The sequence below is a fragment of the Rhipicephalus microplus genome, chromosome 2, assembly GCF_043290135.1.
Source record: "Rhipicephalus microplus isolate Deutch F79 chromosome 2, USDA_Rmic, whole genome shotgun sequence".
NCBI lineage: Eukaryota > Metazoa > Arthropoda > Arachnida > Ixodida > Ixodidae > Rhipicephalus > Rhipicephalus microplus.
The window spans coordinates 288,619,616-288,639,792 of record NC_134701.1 but is presented as its reverse complement, the minus strand read 5'-3'; the positions used below and the strand labels follow the sequence as shown (position 1 = coordinate 288,639,792).

The 20,177-nt window shown below is 45.2% G+C and overlaps 1 protein-coding gene across 7 annotated transcripts in view; it reads right to left on the bottom strand.

Moving 5' to 3' along the window:
* The window catches only part of cv-c (RhoGTPase activating protein), a 557,988-nt gene that overhangs the window by 190,741 nt on the left and 347,070 nt on the right, over window positions 1-20,177 (bottom strand). For all 7 annotated transcript variants that reach the window (XM_075882224.1, XM_075882223.1, XM_075882227.1 and 4 more), the window contains one exon: window positions 11,069-11,111. In XM_075882224.1, coding sequence (XP_075738339.1) covers window positions 11,069-11,111 — 43 coding nt within the window. The remainder of the gene's footprint in view (window positions 1-11,068; window positions 11,112-20,177) is intronic.

The following is a 20,177-nucleotide window of genomic DNA, read 5'->3' as shown; positions in this document are numbered from 1 at the left end:
ATTGACCATGCAAACACTATAGGTTGCAGGAGGACTGCCCCTATGAAAACTATATTGTGGTTGTAGTGCACGGGATAAGTCACCTAGCTACTATACCGCGACCATGGTAACGTGTTTCGCGCACTGTTGCAGTTCTTAATGCATCTGACGACATCAGCTTCACGTTTTTGCAACCATTTTTAGATCAATGAAGCTATCGAGATACGCTTTTGTTACGTTGAGGAATGACAGGAATGGAATTGACTTGATCGACCATTCCCGGAGTGGGAATGGGCTCAGTTTGTTGTTGTTGTTTTTTTCATTCCGAGGAAATGAAAGGAATGTGATTGCGGCAAGTTGCCGTTCCCCAGCATAGGATGGAATGCATAGCGCCCATTTCGCAACACTGATTCACAGCAAAGAAACGAGTCGCGGCAAACCACAAGTGCCTCGCAGGAAAGAAACCAACACAACCACCACTTTTCCTTTCCAATTCATTAGAGTAATGCGACGCATGCTCCTTTCTTTGTGTGCCTCATGATTACGGCCCGTCGCACGTGTAGATAGTGCCTTGCGCAAATCGTACCAGAATGTCTGAGATTATTCCAGATTATCTTGAGATCACTCTGGCACGGTCATTCTGGGCGATACGTATGGCATGCTTCGGGCGCTACTGTAACCCAAACAAATATGAAATTTAGCTTTCCACAGGGCTAACGAGTGCGTGCACATTTAAACACTGCCTGGTTGAAAAACCGCGTTCGAGCAATTCGAACCGGCCATACGCGATGTCCATGTTAGCGGATTTATGTAAATGCTGGGTTAAAATACTTGACAGTGTGCACGCAATTTCTGCAAGCAAAATAATCCGCCGAAAACCGGCTTTTTGGATGCATTCGTGGTTTTATTTAACACAACCATATTGTTTAGATAAGCGCAGGATACCAGAACGACTGTTAAGGGGCCTCTAAACCGCTCCGAGTTAAAATGCGAGTAAGTGGTACCTTCCTCTTCTTCACTATTTTTCCTAAAGGCGACATCTCGCCACTTATTTCTTGATAAGTCATGCGCAAAATGCCAGCACTCAGCGCGTCAGGAATTCGCTAGTGTGTGCTATTCGCTGTTGACGCCGCCTGCGCAGTCTGGAACACAAAATCAGTTGATCGCACACGATGGTCATGCGAGACAAGAAACAATTGGTATGTGGGGTTTAATGTCCCAAAACCACCATATGATTATGAGAGACGCCGTAGTGGAGAGCTCCGGAAATTCCGACCACCTGCGGTTCTTTAACGTGCACCCAACTTTGAGCACAAGGGCCCACAGCATTTTTGCCTCAATCGAAAATGCAGCCGCCGCAGCAGCCGGGATTCGATTCCGCGATCTGCGGGTCAGCAGCCGAGTACCTTAGCCACTAGACTACCGCGGGGGGGGGGGGGGGGGGGGCAGACAAGAAAGAATGGCTGGGCGAATGCATCGCAAAGACGGGTACGAAAAGCATTCTAACTATTTATCGTATACGCACCAATAGAGAAAAGATACCCAAATGACGTCACGCGAATCACCATTGCAACGTCACGAAGAGCGCCAAATATAAGAGAAAAGCGAACAGAGAATAACACGCTCGTATTTAGTGTTTTCAGAGACTGCTTGAAAACTCCTTGGCTAATCTTGCTTGCCCTTATGTCTTCGACTAGCAAAGCATAAATATTTTTTTTTTCAGTACCAAGAAACTCATCGATGCATGGTCTCGTGCTTATTAACAGTACTTATTTTTTTTTTTTAGAGGCAAGAAGTGGAAGTTTCTTAGATTTGATATTTGGCTAAAAAGCAATACATCCACCAGCGGAATGGTAAATGTTGCTGAATATTTGTTCGCAGTATGTACTATAGCTGCAGCAAAGAAATAGATAATCAGCTTCGTTACCACCGATATACCGTTGTTGTAAAACTGAAATGAGCAAATGTCCATCACTTGAAAAGGTGCTTCAATAGTAAGTCTCCGGTCTGTCTGTACTCTGTATAGCAAAGCATCCATGATCGTATCAGTAAACATAAGTGCTAATGGTCCCTCCTCGCCGACTTCTGGCTTTGTAGGTATACGACCTATCTGAAGTGATTTAGGGGAAACTTATCGAGACGGGTCAAGACGAAGGGGACACACACAGGCGCTATTCCGTCGCGGGTCCACCGTTGGGGGTCCGTTGTTTGAATGACCCTTGAATACGCGGAGTGTTTAGGCATATGCACGTGAAAGTGCGGAGCAGAAGTTTGCCACGGAGCTGGCACCGGTCAAAGAAGGCGGACGTACCTGTGAGCCGCTGCGCCCTGAGTTTGCGCCACCAGCACTCGGCCCGGGCGCGCTTGCCGCCCACCAGGCGCTCGCTGAAGCTCCTCACGAAGCGGTGGTTCATCAGGGCAGCCACCCAGGCGACCGAGCCGCGGGGCGAGCTGCTGGCCCGCTCGGGACCGGGAGACGCGTCGTCGTCCTCGCGTCCCGACGGCGGGGTGCGCGGACGAGACGACGGCTGCTCGTACCGCTCGCCGTCGTCGCCGCTCTTGGGCCAGCAGCCGCTGCGGCGCGGCGACGGCCGTGGTGCCGCTTCTTCGGGCGTCCGCGGCAGCGACGAGTCGCGCCGTTCTGTCGTCGTCGTGGCCGGCGACGTCGACAAAGGCACGGTCAGGCCGCCACTTTCGCTGCGCGGTCGGCTAGGCGGCGGCGTCCCAGTGCTGGCCAGGGCTTCCGCCCTCGCGCCCAGAAGCGTCAAGGGCTGCTCTCCGTCGTTTTCCGTTGCGAAGCTGTCCTAGCACTAACGCACCCGTGAAACTTCCGCGAGGGCCTTCTTACTTTTAAGCTCTCCGCGGACGGCGTCCGTAACGCCTCAACTTGGCCTCAAGTGTCCTGGATCATTCCGCGCATTCAGAGAAGAAAACCCCGGTCGGACATCGCACTCTGTACTCATTATGAAAAAAAAAAAGATAGTTCTAAATCCTCAGTCGAATTCCGCAAGCGATTTGGCCGAAATGGCTGCAGACCATAGCACCTTTCAACGGTATCTGCCGGCAACCACCTCACTCGGCTGATGCGTCACGGACCAGGACGCTCGATTGTTGTCAGAAACGGAGGGGCCACTCGCTTTCATGCCGGCCTCCTCGTTCAGGTCTTACATTCGACCAAGAGGAAAGCGGGTAAGATTCTGTAGCAACTGTCATCCAGCAGGAATCAGTTTTCAGGCATCACTTCTACCGTAACACATTTCCCAAGGAGTTGTAAAGTGTTGCGAACCAAATCCAATGAGATCGATATAAAACGTACAACCGACTGGCTTTCCACGTTCGTCAAAGTCGTCTAAACTTTTAGCGCAAACAATCACCAATCTTGTGTGATCGAAACTAAATTCCCAAAAGCCAATATAGGATAACTCGGATTTTAAAATGTCCCTTTAACTTCACAACAGCCAAGGCTTCAAGACGTGAAGAGTAAGCGATGGAACTCTTTTAGCTGGAAATATAACAAACTGAGGAAGCTGCGAAGGCATTCCGCCGAGCCACATTTGGTTGTCCCGCGGTGTTAACATCCCATTCTTCAACTTCAACGACGCTCACTTCTCGTTTCAGCCCACAGCCGCAAAGATCACATGAAACGTGCCCACAACAAGGACTTCCAAGAGGCAGCACCTCTGTCGAAAAAAAAAAAAAAAGCTCGTGATCACGGTGCACACAGTTCCTGAATAGTGTCGTTCGTAGTGGTGTTTTCGATCGCACGCTTCAGCGGCAACTCGGAGAATCGCAATCGTCGAACCACGGCCATGTCGAGTCCACCACGCCTTCTTCAGATCAAGAGTCGCAAAGCGACGCACGCAGTACAATCGACGAGAACAAGGCGAGGAAACTAACAAGCGCGAAGCCCTACGGCAAGCAAACTTCTTTCTTCGTCGCTCTTCAGAGAAGACGGACGCGGCGCGTGCCACCCGCTCGGGAGAGCTCGGAGTGTATCAAGCAGCGCGCGCTGCTCTAACGCGCCAGAGGCGGGGAACGACCGGGGCGCCGGTGCGCATGCTCGACTGCTCGGCTCGGCCTCCGGGACCCACGGCGCTACGCCAGCGCATAGCGCGAATCTCTCGGAGGCCGCCACCTTTGGTTCTTCGTTGCACTCGCCGCCACAAGGCGGGGCGAGCAGCTCAGATATAGCGGCGAGGAAAAGTCAGAGGAGGATTTGAAAGAAAGAAAGAGAGAATAAAGGAAGGGGTTAAGCAGGCGTGAAAGCTAACGCGAGCGCGGAGAACAGGTAGGATGCCGAAAGTACTCCTCGCCAATCACCATGTTTCTTGAAGGCAGATACCAGAAATATTAGTACGTATTACACTAGAGGAGGAGCCACACCGATAACTTTTATACAGAGCATGATGCAAAGCATGGTCTAAACGGTCGTTTCGCGGAACGAATGTTCCGCACGGATTCATTATTACAGGCGAAACTGACCCGCTTCCGTGCTGCCCGAAGGCGTGAGTGGACAGACACACTCTTCTGCTTGGCTTAGACTACAACAATGCGATTCCTTTTCTGCCTCATCTCACACCGCAGTCGTGACATTCATGCGCCACGAAGAGCGCGGGATCATAGCGTGCAGTTTGTGAAAGACGCGTATACCCCCAGACAAGAACCAGGCGATACCACCGAACGCGTATTACCATCGCATGAGATTTCACTACAAAGTTGCGCAAATATACAAATCACACTTTGCAATATTACGAGCAACAGCTATAGTGACTGCATCGTTGGGAAACGGGGCACACGCAAAGCAGTGTCAGCTGCGCAAAAATAGATTCGAGATCTGGCGCGAACGCGCATGGCGAGCTGTCTTACTTCCGGCCGAAAACAAATTATACGCTTGTGGTTTCTAAAATTAAAAAAAAAAAGACTGAGCGAGAAAAAAATCATCCTGAATCGATAAGCCACGCAGCGCGAGACAGCTCCAATCAATCGGTCCCACAACAACATAACTGCAGCCATTGAAGTGGGGGTAAAATGGAGTCGAATAAAAAGAAAACGACCGAAAGTATACATTTGAAAAGAAAAAACATATAAAAGGGAGAATTACCGCTCTCCGTTTCTCGCGTCAATAACGTTCCACTGTCACCTTTTCACTTACAGTCGACCATTCGGCTGTAAGTGAAATTGTCGAAACAAGCAAGATATATTTTTTTTTCTCGGTGCCTTTCTTTTATTCTTTACTTTGTTCGCGGTCGAGTAAGCGCGGTGACTTCTACTCTCTCGCACTTGCGTGACCGCCAGCGACACATTTGTGTCGCGTGAGCGGTGCTCCAAGTTCTGCTGAAAGGTGCAGCATGTTTTAGTCTTTGCTTGTTTGAGATACCTACTTCATACGGTTATTTAAGGACGAACAAGCTTCATATCTACCCGCTAGCCAATTCACCTTTCCACCATAACTATAAAGAGAAACTCGATAATAATAATAATAATAATAATAATAATAATAATAATAATAATAATAATAATAATAATAATAATAATAATCAGCCGCGAGTTAGCGAAAGCGATAAACCACACACAAATAGAAGAGACCTTTGAAGTATTATTTCGTATATTTGAGAATTAATGTAAACCAGCCAAGTAGGAATTAAGCTATTCTATGGTACCTTTACTACGACCTTTTGGAAGCGATTGCTAAAGCACAGTCGTCACCCCGCATTTTGTTGTTGTTGTTGTTGTTGTTGTTGTTGTTGTTGTTGTTGTTGTTGTTGTTGTTGTTGTTGTTGTTGTTGTTGTTGTTGAGTTTCTCCAGAGCAGAATGAAGACTACGAGAAGTAAAACGGCTTACCCCGCTATTGGACCTCGGTGATATTTAAGGTGTAGTTTCAGCCACGAAATAAAATCCTCTACATTTTATGAGGCCACCAGCTATAGGCCCTGTTTGTGAACTCGAAGAGTGAACCCATTAAGCGCGCAACTTCTCTCTCTCTCTCTCTCTTTTTTTTTGTTTTTGCTCGAAGGCAATTTTCAGAACAACTTTCTAACTTAGAGAACGCGTAACGTTTTCTCGAACATGTTTTTTTTATTTTGTTTTTTTTTACACTTATAAAGCGATGTTCTAAGCAACGATTATATTGCAGTTGTATTGCTACGCATGCTGAGTAGCTTATAAATTAATAATGTACGATATTTTATTAGCAGGTTACGAACGTTCAAACGACTTCAGGAGTCCGGTGCGGGCGACCACATATTACTGTTCATGTTTATTACGCATCCCTTAGTAAGACTCTTTCAATTAAAAAGGCGCTTCAACGCTTTTTAAAATACATTTTGAGTGGCAATAGTATTTGTGCACCACGAACATTCACGGGATTTGCTGGAATGAAAACTATTGATCACCAAAAGAGTTAATTATTTAAATAAAGGTACTGATAATAGAAATTGGTCTGTCCTCGAGTGTCCGTTCTCCAGGCTTTTTCGTTACTTTATTATTATGATCAACGCTCACTAACGTGATCAACTTTCTGCGTTCTGAGCACTATTAACTAAAGTTCGGCAAGGATTTGCCTTTCTTCGTAAAAAAAAATCGTCATAATGTTAAACAAGTTTAAAGGTGTAGGTATCACAATAGATAAATATAAACAAAAATGTGACTTCTACCGCTCTCTCAGTGGCTTGGTTACTGACAAACCTCTTTCCAAACTAACTCCCCTGGGGCAGGCACTCTGTGGCCTAGCGACGTGTGTAGAAGGCAACACGACAGCAGTTGCAGACAGAAGGTTCACAGAATGCCGGTTCACCCTCTGTCTTTGCAAGTGTTTCCGCCTTCATCCTTTCACCAAGGCCGCATCAAAAACCGGTGAAGCACCGCTTCGAACGACGCGGCTCAATTGCATCGTCGGGACTAGAGTTTTCCGTTTGAAGATCAGGCAACCATGTGTTTACCCAGAGACAACATCGTCCATCAAGCATGCCGACGACAGCGTCCAGAGATTACCGGGTGGGAGACTCGCCCGATCAATCTCTCTTGTTCTCATCTCTCGCAAGTACGGCTGACACCATGAAGCGCCAAATGAACGCGCACGCGCTGAAAACGCGGCAAACTGCGGTGCCCTTAAAAGCAACAACAACAAAGCTCCCCACTACCCTAATCACAATAGAGAATACACACGAAGAAATGTTGATATTAAATCTGTTTACGGGAACCTGTCAAATATGGCCCCCAATGTTTTGATAAAAGTAATTGGTTACGGAAGAGAACGATGCACCAGTTGAGCCTCTCAATATTAATATTACCCTGTATCTCGCGTAATGAGAATTTTGATCAATCACCGGCTCCTGAATACAAACAAACGCGAATACATACTCTATTCATATATATATATATATATATATATATATATATATATATATATATATATATATATATATATATATATATATATATATATATATATATATATAAGCGTGCATGTTTGCGCGGAGGCACAAAAGTTGTAAAATTCGAATACTTGCTACGCCCCTACGTGGAAGTGTAGTGAAATGAAAAATTCAAATTCAGCCGACGTAGAAAGCGTGTGAATTTTGCTACTGGGGAAAGAAACCTGCGGTGTATTCTTTCGCAGAAATAAACAGCTGCGTAGGCCATCTCGTCTCTACCAAGTGCATCTTTCAATTCCTAAAAAGCACTTTTGATGTGCCAATAAAAGTGGAGTGCCGACCACACAGTTCTTTTCAATTAAAAATGTATCACAATAAAATGAGGTATGCCTTAATCAAATTGTTCGGAAATACTGATACCTCACCATCCATCCACAAAAATATGTAGATCTAAATCAATTAATGATAATCATGCAATAAAATTTATCCCAATATATTAATGGAAGGGAGCCCTAAATATAATTGCGGTTTGACGCTTCAAAACCAAGATGATACTATGAGAGACGCCGTACTGGAGGGCTCCGACAATTTCCAACCCGTAGGCTTCTTTGAAGCGCACCTAAATCAAAGTACGAGAGCCCCGAGCATTTTCAGCTCCACCGAAAAATTCGGCCACAGCGGCCAGCGTTGCATCCCGCCACCTGCGGGTGACCAGTCGAGAGCCATAACCCTTATAAAACACCGTGGCGGGTCTGAACGGGAGCAAATACGACGAGCGTGTTGAAATCATGACAATCCGCTGTCTCTAAAGTGAAAAGTTGTGAAGCCGTGTCATATTGTCAGCGCGCGGAAACCCTGCCTTTCGCGCGGACCCCGGAGAAAACAGGAAGGAAGAAACGCCCAAAGTGGAACACGATGCACGACAAAAACAAACAGTGCCCAAGCATGCACGGAACTAGAAGCTAAAGAGAAGCGGTAGGCAAGTTATCACACACACACAAAAAAAGCAAGGCCGCCCGGTTGGAGAACGCGTGGACGCAGCGCGCGCGACAAAGAAGGCGCTCATTGCGTTTCTCCCACGTGCAACAACGGCTCACGCCCGCGGAATCTGGCAAATGCTACAACGCTCTCATCGCATCGCTCCAAGCCGGAAAGAGACATGTGTCGACATACATAATGCATAGACGCCTTGAACACTGTGACCCAATGCGCGTCTTGTCGCTCCGCTCGTATGAATAACCCCAGTGGGACCCTCACACCCCCCACAACTGCCGAGTATTGGTGCACAGCACCGGACGGTACTCAGCCGCCCTTTGGGCCAGCTCCTATCTCAGAGCTTGCGTAATAATGCAGCAGCCGGCATACAAACATGAATAACGACTCGAGGAAAAATAGATGCCTGATAACTGCAATATGAACACGGACGGGCAAGAAATTTACCTTATCAAGAGATGAACGGCTTTACAAGAGTTGAGGAAAGCGCAATATAAACACGTTCACCTTAAAATTAAAATAAAACGATATAACCTTCAACAAACATTCAACGCCGAAAGCCTGACACCTTAAAAAAAAAAAACGGGAAGCAGCGGGAAACACAAAACAATGACGGAGACGTACCAAGCTCTCACTTTTGCAATCAAGTCTTTCGACGCAGAGAAGGGACACATCGCTATAGATGTTATTTTTCTTCCAAAAAATTTACTTGTGAGTATCAGCGCTGCCCCTTTTTTGTGCGTATCTACCCCACTGCACACTGTAAAATATTCCACAATGAATCTACACCAAATTGCCCAACTCGCCATTCCGCTTAACCAGAGCTTCATTCTGTATACAAGGGTGTATATATACACGCACATAAACCATGAAGGGGTTCGAAGGAGAAGATAACAGTAACAAAATTAACAATTGTATGCAATCTACATGTGATTATCATCAAAAACGAAAGAATACGTAAGTCCCACGGTGAGAAGCGCTGTAAACGCCACATTCACACACATATCACCTTTTCCGTCAATGCAATAGGCCTCGTATAAGTCACGCGCTCATAGTTCATTCCGCATAGCGCTTTAATATCCGGCACTGATCAAACATAAAATGACAGCCACTACGGAGTTGTGCACGGATAAATGGCTGCCAGCAGAACCCTTCATTACCTTCATAGCGTTGTCTTCAATACGTCAATGCATTAGCTTGTACGCAATGTGGTTTTGTATCAAAACCTTGACTTCTCGAAACTTAGAAATTTTTCATGCCGGGAATGCCACGCACATCCGTTCTCAAGGAATTTCTCCTCTGCTTACTTGAAACAAATGAACACATCTCGCAAACTCTATGTTTTCAACTTAAATGCAGTTCAGGACTCAAAGCTGCCTGACTTCAATGCCTGCATAAATGCAACACTCATTTAGACGTCAACTTTGTGCAGATCTTGTCACCTTGTCAGCCTCTTGCTTATTCATTATGTCACCAACACAATTCGATGATGTTAACTGCACTCGAACAACCAGTACGTCGGCGTCACACGATCGCCGTCATGTTCGTCATGCTGCTGTGATCGCACAAGCACTAGCGTCAAGACAGAGACTCTACAAAACGACGTCGCTGCACCAAATTAACCCTTTGTATAGATTTTAAAACAACGCTGGCAGTCACACATCACAACTAGCTTGAAACGGTGTCGGCCAACAAGGCGCCTGTGATAAGCCTAATGTTTGAATTTTTCCACAAATGATTTTGAACCTCCGAGTAATTATCGAAGCTTTCTGGTTGCTTAAATACAAACGTTTTAGTTAGGAATGAATGAAGGTAACTTTATTGATACGTTTTAGTTATGAGGATAGGTGTTGCACAGAAACAAATCCTACGCAAAATCTCCTGCGAAGGATGCATTTCCCCACTACGACTCATATGAAGGAGAAGCTGACTCAAAAAACAAACATTGGAATCGTGTTTATAAAAACTTGAGATATGGATCAAAATAAGAGCGAAGTAGTGTTCAGATATTAATCAAAGCAATTTCAATTCAGCTTACACACGCTTTAGTTAGGAATGAATGGAAAGAAATTTATTGATACGTTCGAGTTATGAGGATAGGTGATGCGTAGAAAGAAAGCCAACGCAAAATCTTCTGCGGAAGGTGCAATTCCTCACTACGACATATATGAAGGAGAAGCTGACTCAAAAAGCAAACATTGCAATTGCGTTAATGAAACTTGGGATATAGAATAGATCAAAATGAGAACGAAGTAGTGTTCAGATATTATTCGAGACATTTTTATTTCAGCTTACTGATATACTGTGAATGATTTCATCGACGACTCCAAGTAAACCTAGCAACCACTGAAAAGCTATTCGGAGAGGCAGTAACAACCACCACGCACCAACCACTATATGAACGAAGAAAACGCACCCAAGATTTTTAGGACCCGGCCAACGATGCGGAAAAGCGATGGCGCATGTTGATACTGCGTCCATATAGTATTCATGGCTGATGTTCTCCGTGGAGTTTCAACAGTAAAACACGGCCAGGCCCGCGTCTTCTTCAGCTGCTAGCGATTTCGCGAAAATGGGCCGTGACGAAGAGTCACGCAGACACGGTGGTTTGTGCGACAAGTAACTGTGGGGGGTGAGCCACACCCACTTTACTAAAATATAAGCTCGAAATTAGAAAGAAAAAGGCAGAGCCGAAAGTACAAAGTGGCGAGGCAACACATACCTTTGATGTCTTTCGCTGACTGCGATCTCGCCTGGGGAAAAGCCTGAAAGTACATAAAAAAACAACGCTTAGACGTTGCCTCAGGAAAACAGCAAGCGTCATTAACAGAGGCTGTGGATAAAAAGAGATTGTTAGTGTGGTTCCTTAAACCAACACCTTATGGCATCGACCTGTTGAAACAGGTCGATTCCAACACCTACATTACTTTTCCTTTTTATTTTCGCTCCATGAATTTAAGGTTAGGTCAGTAAGTAAGAAAGTAGTCTGGACAAATTAATCCACAGACATGGCGTCGTTCATCATACATACCCTTGGGAGGAGGTGGAGCGAAAAGGCGCACGAACGAGAAGCAAGAGGGAATATATCTTTAAAGTAAAATACATTGTCATTTCAAGAAACGGGGCTACATTGAGAGCAATAGTACAACAGAGAATTTTACTTTCCGCGTAGGTTTCTAAAAGTTAACATTATCGCGGTTTTCTGGTGACGTGTACGCGACGTCCAAAGCTGGTAGCAACCTTCACGCTTTACCTGATTGATTGATTGATTGATTGATTGATTGATTGATTGATTGATATGTGGGGTTTAACATCCCGAAACTACAATATGATCATGAGAGACGCTTTACCTAACGGCTAGTGTGCAACATTGTCAACTCTAAATCAAAAGTCACGGCTTTACAGGCGAAACAACGAACGCGATAGAAACAATTTCGAAGGCCACGCACAGAATGGCAAGCAGATCGAAATGTGTCCCGCGTTTTTCACGCACAAATGACGCACGAAACGTACTGAAAGGTACAATTGAATGCGAATAAGCGTCTCAGTTGTTACTTCGCTGTGTATGAAAAGCGCACCCTTTTCGCAAACGGAGGCTGTGCAACGACTGCAGTGACCTTTGTGCGACCCGTAACTACAACAGAATCGTTCCAGTGCAAGCCCAACGCCAGCCAAGACGTATGACCCTCCCCACGGGGAGATAAGGGCGCGCGAGAGATCATCCACTTTCCTCCTCTCCACGGGCGAAAGTACGCGTGAGAGATGAGAGCCGCCGCGCTTATTGCGTTATCTTGCTGATAATGCTGAAAACACTATACTCCCCCCCCCCCACACACACACACACACAATTCCCACCAACAGCAGTAAGTGGCAGATATCAATAGCTTGCCGTTTGAACGTTGAAGGAGGTACCCCTCGGTAGCTCAGTGGTTAATGCCTCGAATTAGTTAATGCCTCGACGTGGAGGTCCCACGTCGTGGAGGTCTCGACGTGGAGGTCCCACGTGTATATATATATATATATATATATATATATATATATATATATATATATATATATATATGAATGAGATCTAACAGACAATAATACCAAGGAATGTATAGGGGAAGTTATTAGCACAAATGTAATGTAAATAATAAGAAAGAAAAGTGCGCGAAAGAATAACCTACCGTGAGTAGGAGTAGGTAGGTTATTATTTCACCCCCTTTTCTTTCTTCTTATTTACATTACATTTGTTCTAATACCTTCCCCTATACATTCCTTGGCAATATTGTCTGTTAGATATCACTAATATTGTGTCAAAACACGGAAAAACGAGCCCTTAGGTATACACCTCTTTCCCTATATATATATATATATATATATATATATATATATATATATATATATATATATATATATATATATATATATATATAGATGCGCGTGTTTGTGAGCGTGCGCGAGCGTGTGTGTGTGTGTGTGTGTGTGTGTGTGTGTGTGTGTGTGTGTGTGTGTGTGTGTGTGTGTGTGTGTGTGTGTGTGTGTGTGTGTGTGTGCGCGCGCGCGCGCGCGCACGCGCGGAGCATGACGCGGACGCCGGCGGCAAAATCCAGCCGAGAGTGTCCACATATTGTTATCGCAATAATACTAACTCACAGCACTTCCATATTTTGTTTGACGAGAACACTAACGCAAATAAAATGTGTTGCAGAGGTTTTGTGGTTTAACACAACTCCACAAGACGTCACTACCAGCTCTGTTCCCACGAACGACTCCGGCGAACCGTAAAAACGTGAACGCCAGCCTACAGGGACAAACCTAAAGTTGTTTGATAGTAAACTAAAATTTTTTAATTACGTAATGCGCTAAGTAACCGCGCTTTTTTACACGTTCATACGTGCAAACAAAGGGAATTTCAAGAGGATTGATTAGAAGCGCCATTTTTACGGCTGTAGTGCGGGTGAAGCTGTATCCATGTGATTTCGTAATTTGCCCGGTGAACATTATGTAAAGTAGAAGAGAAGAGAATCCTGACAACATACCAACATATTAGACAAGGAAGAGACAATGAGAGACACAACATGCGTGGGTAAGCAGTTCAAGGTAACCAATCACTACCACTTGAACAAAAACAATTAGAATAAGCGGACAATTAATCTAACCAAGTAATACTCCAATTCTGCCCATGAACGTTCGATGACATCTTGGTAGTGCGCAAGGACATCAAGTGTAAAAAAGCGTCGTCTTAAGAAAGCGCTCTGGATCTCGCAAAGCAAACAGTAGACGACGAGAGACAAACATATCTTTAAAAAAAAAAAAGCTCATCCCCAGGACGATTAAACAAGCCATTCAACCTTTCGGCAAATCAATATAAAGACACGTACACCGATTCAGTCTAAGCGAAAACGGTGCGCTTTCTCTCAATACTGCCACGCATCGGCATTTAAACACGCGTGACGATCGTAATGGGAGCGGGATTACCGCTGATTAAGCTGCGCACTAACGAGAACTAAGAGACGACGCGATCCCTGTGCAGCTTACTGGTTTCGAAAGACAGCGTGCAGGAGAGGGTCAATGTCTCGAACTGAAATTTTAGGCGTGGCAAGTGGGTGGCAGTGCGTCGCTCGTTATTTCCAATCACGGAACTGGCTCAAAAAGAGCTGTCTTCCAAGGGCGCCAACAACGCAGAGACAAGACATTCGAGTCCATAACAATCATTGAGGTAAACGTGACAAAATCACGATATTACGACAGGTGTCCTTGTGGATGGTTCCGGAAATTTTGACTACTAGGAGTGTTCTTTAACGTGCACCTTAGTAAACCAAAGCACCCAGACCCCGAGCATTATGGCCTCCATCGGAAATAGGGCCGCCGAGGCCGGGATTCAATACCACGACTTGAGGGCCAGCCGTCAAGCAGCATAACCGTTATACACTCACTGCCATGTCCAGTAAGGCATTCGTGCTAGTCTTGGTTATACAACCCATTCGACACAACTTCTAGGGGCCTATGTTGTGTAATTACTGGGAACCTGAGCAGTCGGGGCAACACAAAAGGAAAGAGATTTTCTGCCACTTGAGTATAATATGTGAGGAATAAGAATATACAGCCCGATTCGACGCTGTTAGTGCATCAATTGCGTACATGAAATCTACGTTCCGGTTGTCCATACCTCGCCACATAGCCTAGGTCAGTATGCAACTACACTTTATAAATATCGAAACCAGGTTATACTTCAATTTTTAATTTTCTGCTGAAGACAAAGTCATACGATACGACACCAGGAAAAGAAAAATCAATAAGTATAGCGTATAATACAACACGTCACTTTCATGCATTTTGCACAGAAATCGAAGAATTCGGTACTTTCACACAGTCATAACGGCTTTCCGTGTGCTCTCGCTGCTCTAAACAACGCTACCGTATTCCTCGCTGATCAATAAAATATACCGAAATAACGTGGAATTTTCGCATTAAGTAATTCATGACTCAGCCTGTCCGACGTCACCCACATAAAACGCGATCGTCAGAGGCGCGAGCGGAAAATATTCGAGGCATTTCCTACACAGCAAAGCGGCGAGCGATGTGTACGCATTCCACCACTTCTGTCATGCGCCTGACTAAAACTCTAACCAAATCTTCTTTTCTATCAATCTTTCATGTACCCATATTGCTAGGAATCGCTATTGAAGATGAAGACGGAGACAGTCGACGAAAGATGACGCTCCCCCAAAAAACGTTTTTGGCGGAATTTCTAGCGGTGATTAGAGCATTGAAAAAGCTCAACCTACCAACCTCAAGTGTGGCCATATAGTTACAAATTCTTCGTGTTCAGCGCTCGCTTCTAATAGTGATTTGCAACCATCATGTACTTTTCATTCTAATAAGATTAATCTGGGTTCAGGGACATAAGAAAATGAAACGAAAGCAATTCGCGACACCCACCGTGTGGCCCGATGAAAGGCGTTTTCAGATGCTATGCATCACAGCTGGCAAGAAATATCGGCACAACGATACGCTTCGGATTGGTTCTTCGAGCGGCAATGTCTTGTAAGCTAGAGGCGGGTTCTGTCAGTCGCTCAACTGCCATAATTTACCCGCTGCCGCAATTTCCCCAAAATAACTGCGGAAAACTGCTGCGCCAAAAGGAATGCCTCCGACGTACCACACCAGCACTCATGCCACCACGTCGTTCTGACCTCCTTGGTGGGCTTATCCGCTCAGAGGAGGCGGCACTTCGGGGACTTCCGAGTTGCGGTTGCTCTTAAAGGCCAACTCCAGCGATTTTTCGCGGTCAGTGGATCTCAATCAATTTCACTGAGTATACGTTCATTTGCACGTTTGTGCCATTCGTGCCAAGTTGCATGCTTGAGAGTTTCGCAGATTCTTTTCAAATGAATTTTATAGCTTGCCTCGAAACGCTCACCTCACTTGCCAGAATTACTGGCAACATTGTGTGCAGGACGTTGAGTTTTGCCTGGTGGAAGCGACGAACTTATGTGCCACTGCAGCGTATGCTTGTCTGCTCTGGACTGTGTGGGTTTGGCCCGTGTTTCCTTGGTTGAGCGTGCAATTTTTTTTTTCCTCTGTGGGTGGGCGTGCGATAGGTGCCAAGTGATGTAGCATTGTGAGCCACACACGATTCATCATATAATCACCATAACAGCGCAAGAATTATAGCCGATATCCGCAGACAGCGTGGACAGGTAGTGTTATCTGGCGGGTATTATCTGCAATCGGTCAGGTTCCGGTAGCGTCGGGCAAATCTTTACGTCACACGTAGAAGCGCACTGGGTTGGGTTTCGGTTTCGGTATTTCTGTTTCTCGGTAATTAAAAACTATTTTGGGATTTTTCGAGCATTTCAGTTATTAGGCGCGTGAGAGGAGTGTCTAAGCAACATAAAAGCAACATTATCCTGACATGTCTAAAAATCGCCGGAGTTGGCCTTTAAGCAGGCAGTGACCGCCAACTGGCCGCAACACTACCCCGCAACGTACGGAGCCACGTGCTCCTTTTGTGAGACTCCTATAATTGCAGCGGACGTGACACACTTGCTCTGGTCGTGTCGGTGCATAAATAAGGAGCGCCTTCGTCTCCGAGAACAGTCAGTCACCGTCCCTGTCGCTCTCCGGACTTACAAGGTTGGATACAAGGACCCTTTCACCGATTTTTGTTAAACCAAATGCACGAGTGAAACTTGTTTGTTTATGTGTGATGAGCCACTGTTGTCCTTACGTATCTTTGTTATGCCAAAGGGTAGTCTTCCGAATAAACACTCACAGACACTCACGCGAAAGGAACTCTGAATGGTTCGGTACTCTCATCAGCACTCATAATTCGTCACAGGTTCAGAAGGCGTGTCATTATTGAAGACGCTGAAAAGAATTTGGCCACACATCTAACGAATATCGAAAATTCTTGTTCCATTGGCGTTCCCTTCACTTTATGCTCAACCCGCAAAGAGGAAGTAATTTTACAAAATAACGCAGTCGAGTTTCAATATTGAATTATTGTATGCATGGACCTGGTCTCGCTTCATCCCCTCTTTGCTAGTTTAGTAAGAACGAAACAATCGAGCATTATTTTTTACCGTGTTAATGCTTGAATTTACGGAGGAAAAAAATGTTATCAAAGCGCCTTTTAATCAAATTAGATAGGATTTCATTATTTCTATATTCTCTCCTTAGGAACCTGCTCGTTAAGTCATTGTCACCGGAATCTTTATTCCACTGTAAAAAAAAATCCCTATTTTAATCAGTGCACTTTCAATAGAAAATATCTAAATCGGTATTCTTAATTTCTTCTAACCATTCTATAGTTCATTATATATACAAATTATACGAGATCACTTTGATTCAATTATTCGTTTCTTGTTCCACAGTTGCACCCCCCTCTCTCCGTGATCCTAAGGGAATACGCGTAGTAACGCGTGTGCCTTTTGTAATGGGTGGCTGGCTTTAGTCCACGAATTCATCACGATAATCACATGTTCGGACGTTCGATGGCTTTGTACGCTTGTACCACGCCATATTACTGCAATATTACATGTTGTGTTGCGATATACAGAACACACGTGTTTGGGGGCGAGAGACCTTTTATTTGAGCAAGTGCACTGTGCACTGGGAGGTAAAGCGAGAACGTTATTATCGCTTCTTTTGTATGCAGAGCAATTCATTTTAATCGTACATGGCTGCGTGGTAGAACACATGTTTGCCCCGCAAACGACACGGGTTCCACTTTCACTCAGACCCTGAAATTTTCATCGTTTATTTTATTTGCATTTTTCTCGATTCTTCGGTCACACTCAAGACGACGATTCTTGGCTACCAATCAACGACGCCAACGGCGTATCTGCTGCGAAATGAGCTCCTTAACACTGTCGCGTTAAAATTAGGAGGCCACTTGAGCTTCGCCTTCAGCAGCAAATCGCCGCAGCGCGATAGGGCTCCGTGAGCAGAAAAGAGAGTTTGTGCGAGTAACATTCTGAGTTATCTCAACAACGGCTACGGCAAGTACAAATGCGAAAGTGCACCAGAATTTTACATACGAATAGTAGTTTCACGAACATTACGCTTGCATAGGGCCTTTTTCATAAACAGTTTCGAGACCATGGCGCAGTTCTGCAGTAGAACATTTTGTGGACACGCAAAATGCTTGGGTTTCTTTCCTGCAGGGGCTCTGATATTTATTATTTGCGTTTTTCGGGTCGATGCTGCCGATGTGAACTTTTTGTTACTAACAATCTCCCGTTAATATCACCAATTTTTGTTGTAGCCATTCCTGAGTAGTCAAATACATGTGGCACATATCCGCCTATGGTATACGGCTGTGCGCCACGCGTGTCTGACAGAAATCATTTGACGACGTGCGCGACAGGATTGTCACATTATTCATGCCTCGACCAGCGAGTCATATTTGTCAAACTATCTTACTACCCAATGCTTTTTTTTTTCACTTCGAGTTGAAGGAGTGATCACGAGAGCACTTAGACGTAGACAACCGGGCAGCCGTGCATACGAACGGACGGACGGACGGACGGACGGACGGACGGACGGACGGACGGACGGACGAACGAACGAACGAACCAACCAACCAATAGATAGATAGACGCAAAAAAATGCCTGCAGTACGCTAAAAAAATGTTTGGCTACAACATTAATGCGGATCCAGGGTCATATTTTTATACTTCGTTGGTAAAGTTTCCCGCGTCTACTAAAATGGACAGTTCAATACTCCGTGTCACCACTATCGTTTAGCGCTCCCAAAGCTACGGGGTTTAGGCAAGCCACACGCTTGCGCAGGAAAACAGAGTTCCAGATACAATTACCTTCCATTTCACGCAGTTGAGATATTTGCGCTTTGTTCAGCACGAGTTACTTTGCATCGATGCGTCATATGTTAATCCTTCATCGCATATACGTTGTATATATTTAATGGTTCCATCAGTAACCGATTGTAACGCGGCGGCGCCCATCAGACACCACCGCCCACTTTAATCCGAACCTGTGCTTCTTATATACTTGCCCCGAGTACTGACAGCCACAAGTAAATGATGAAATGAGCCATCACTGCGTGTCACCCCATTATGAGGGCAAAGCATGTCGTTATTGGAAAGATAAGGAGTTCGTTTAGCCAGGCCTACTAAGCCTAGAACACTAAGTTTTGACAAAGGTTCATGAAAATAGCACAGTATAGTTACCAATACATTGCTGTCTAACGCTTGTAGTTGCTTTAGATGTTTATTTCGACAACGTGTCGAAATAAACATCTAAAGCAAATACAAGCGTTAGACTGGAGCTTATACGGGTCACAAAGCACACGACGACGACGACGTGATAAGTTCGAGGCAGAGGGCGTTAGCGGCGATGGGTGCAGCCACGGTGGGGTGAAGCGGTGTTCTGTTTCTTTTCCGTCGCTATCATCTGTTCACTCCAATAACCCGCGACGTGTGCGCGCAGACAAGGCGACGCTGAGCGGACGACGCGGCACGGGTGAACACATCGCCAAATATTTTTGCATTTCCCGTTGTTTCAGAACGTCGTTGCCTCCACAATACTCAAGAGAATTTCTGAGACGGCGCATAGCGTAAAAACTTTTTTGCGAGTAAATGAAGAGCGCATTGTCGTCGCTTTCTGCACGCCATTTTACTGTTTCTTCATGACATCCTACTTTATCACCACTAAGCAAGACAGTCTACTTTATATCACGAAATCCAAGGCATATGCGACTGCAGTAAATATGCGCTAGATAAAAATTCTCAGGGAGCCTCGTGACAACCAGAATATGCGAGAAAGAAAGAAGAGAGGGAAAATTAACGTCTCAGCTAGACAAGTGAACGTTATCAGCGGTGGCGCAAGCTTTAGAATAAAATACCAAGTTAGACGACAGTTATAGCGCGAGAACAGAACGACGACCAAGAGACAAGTCGTCGTTCTGTTCTCGCGCTACAACTATCGTCATGTCATGCCAACTCGCCCAAACTGCCCATACCAAGTTAGAGTTGCGAGACACTTAGCCGATGAATCAAAAAGCGCTCAACTAACACACCGCACTTTATACGACTTGAAAGAAGAACGAAGTGTTGAAGCCAGGCCGCTCAAAAAAAAAAAAAACCCTACGTGACTTGTTTGCCAGGCACAAACATTTCAAGCAAAATGTGGTACGATATTTCAACGTTATTGTCATCCAAGGGTGAGCACTATCACCGACAGGTTTACAAACAGCCCTGTGAAGTCGTCAGCTTTTTCAATACTTATGAAACTAAATTTAGCTTGTGCAAGAGATTTGTTATAGTCTTTTAAAAGACTATAACGAAATGAAGAGGTTGCGGTAGACCCAAACGCCAAGC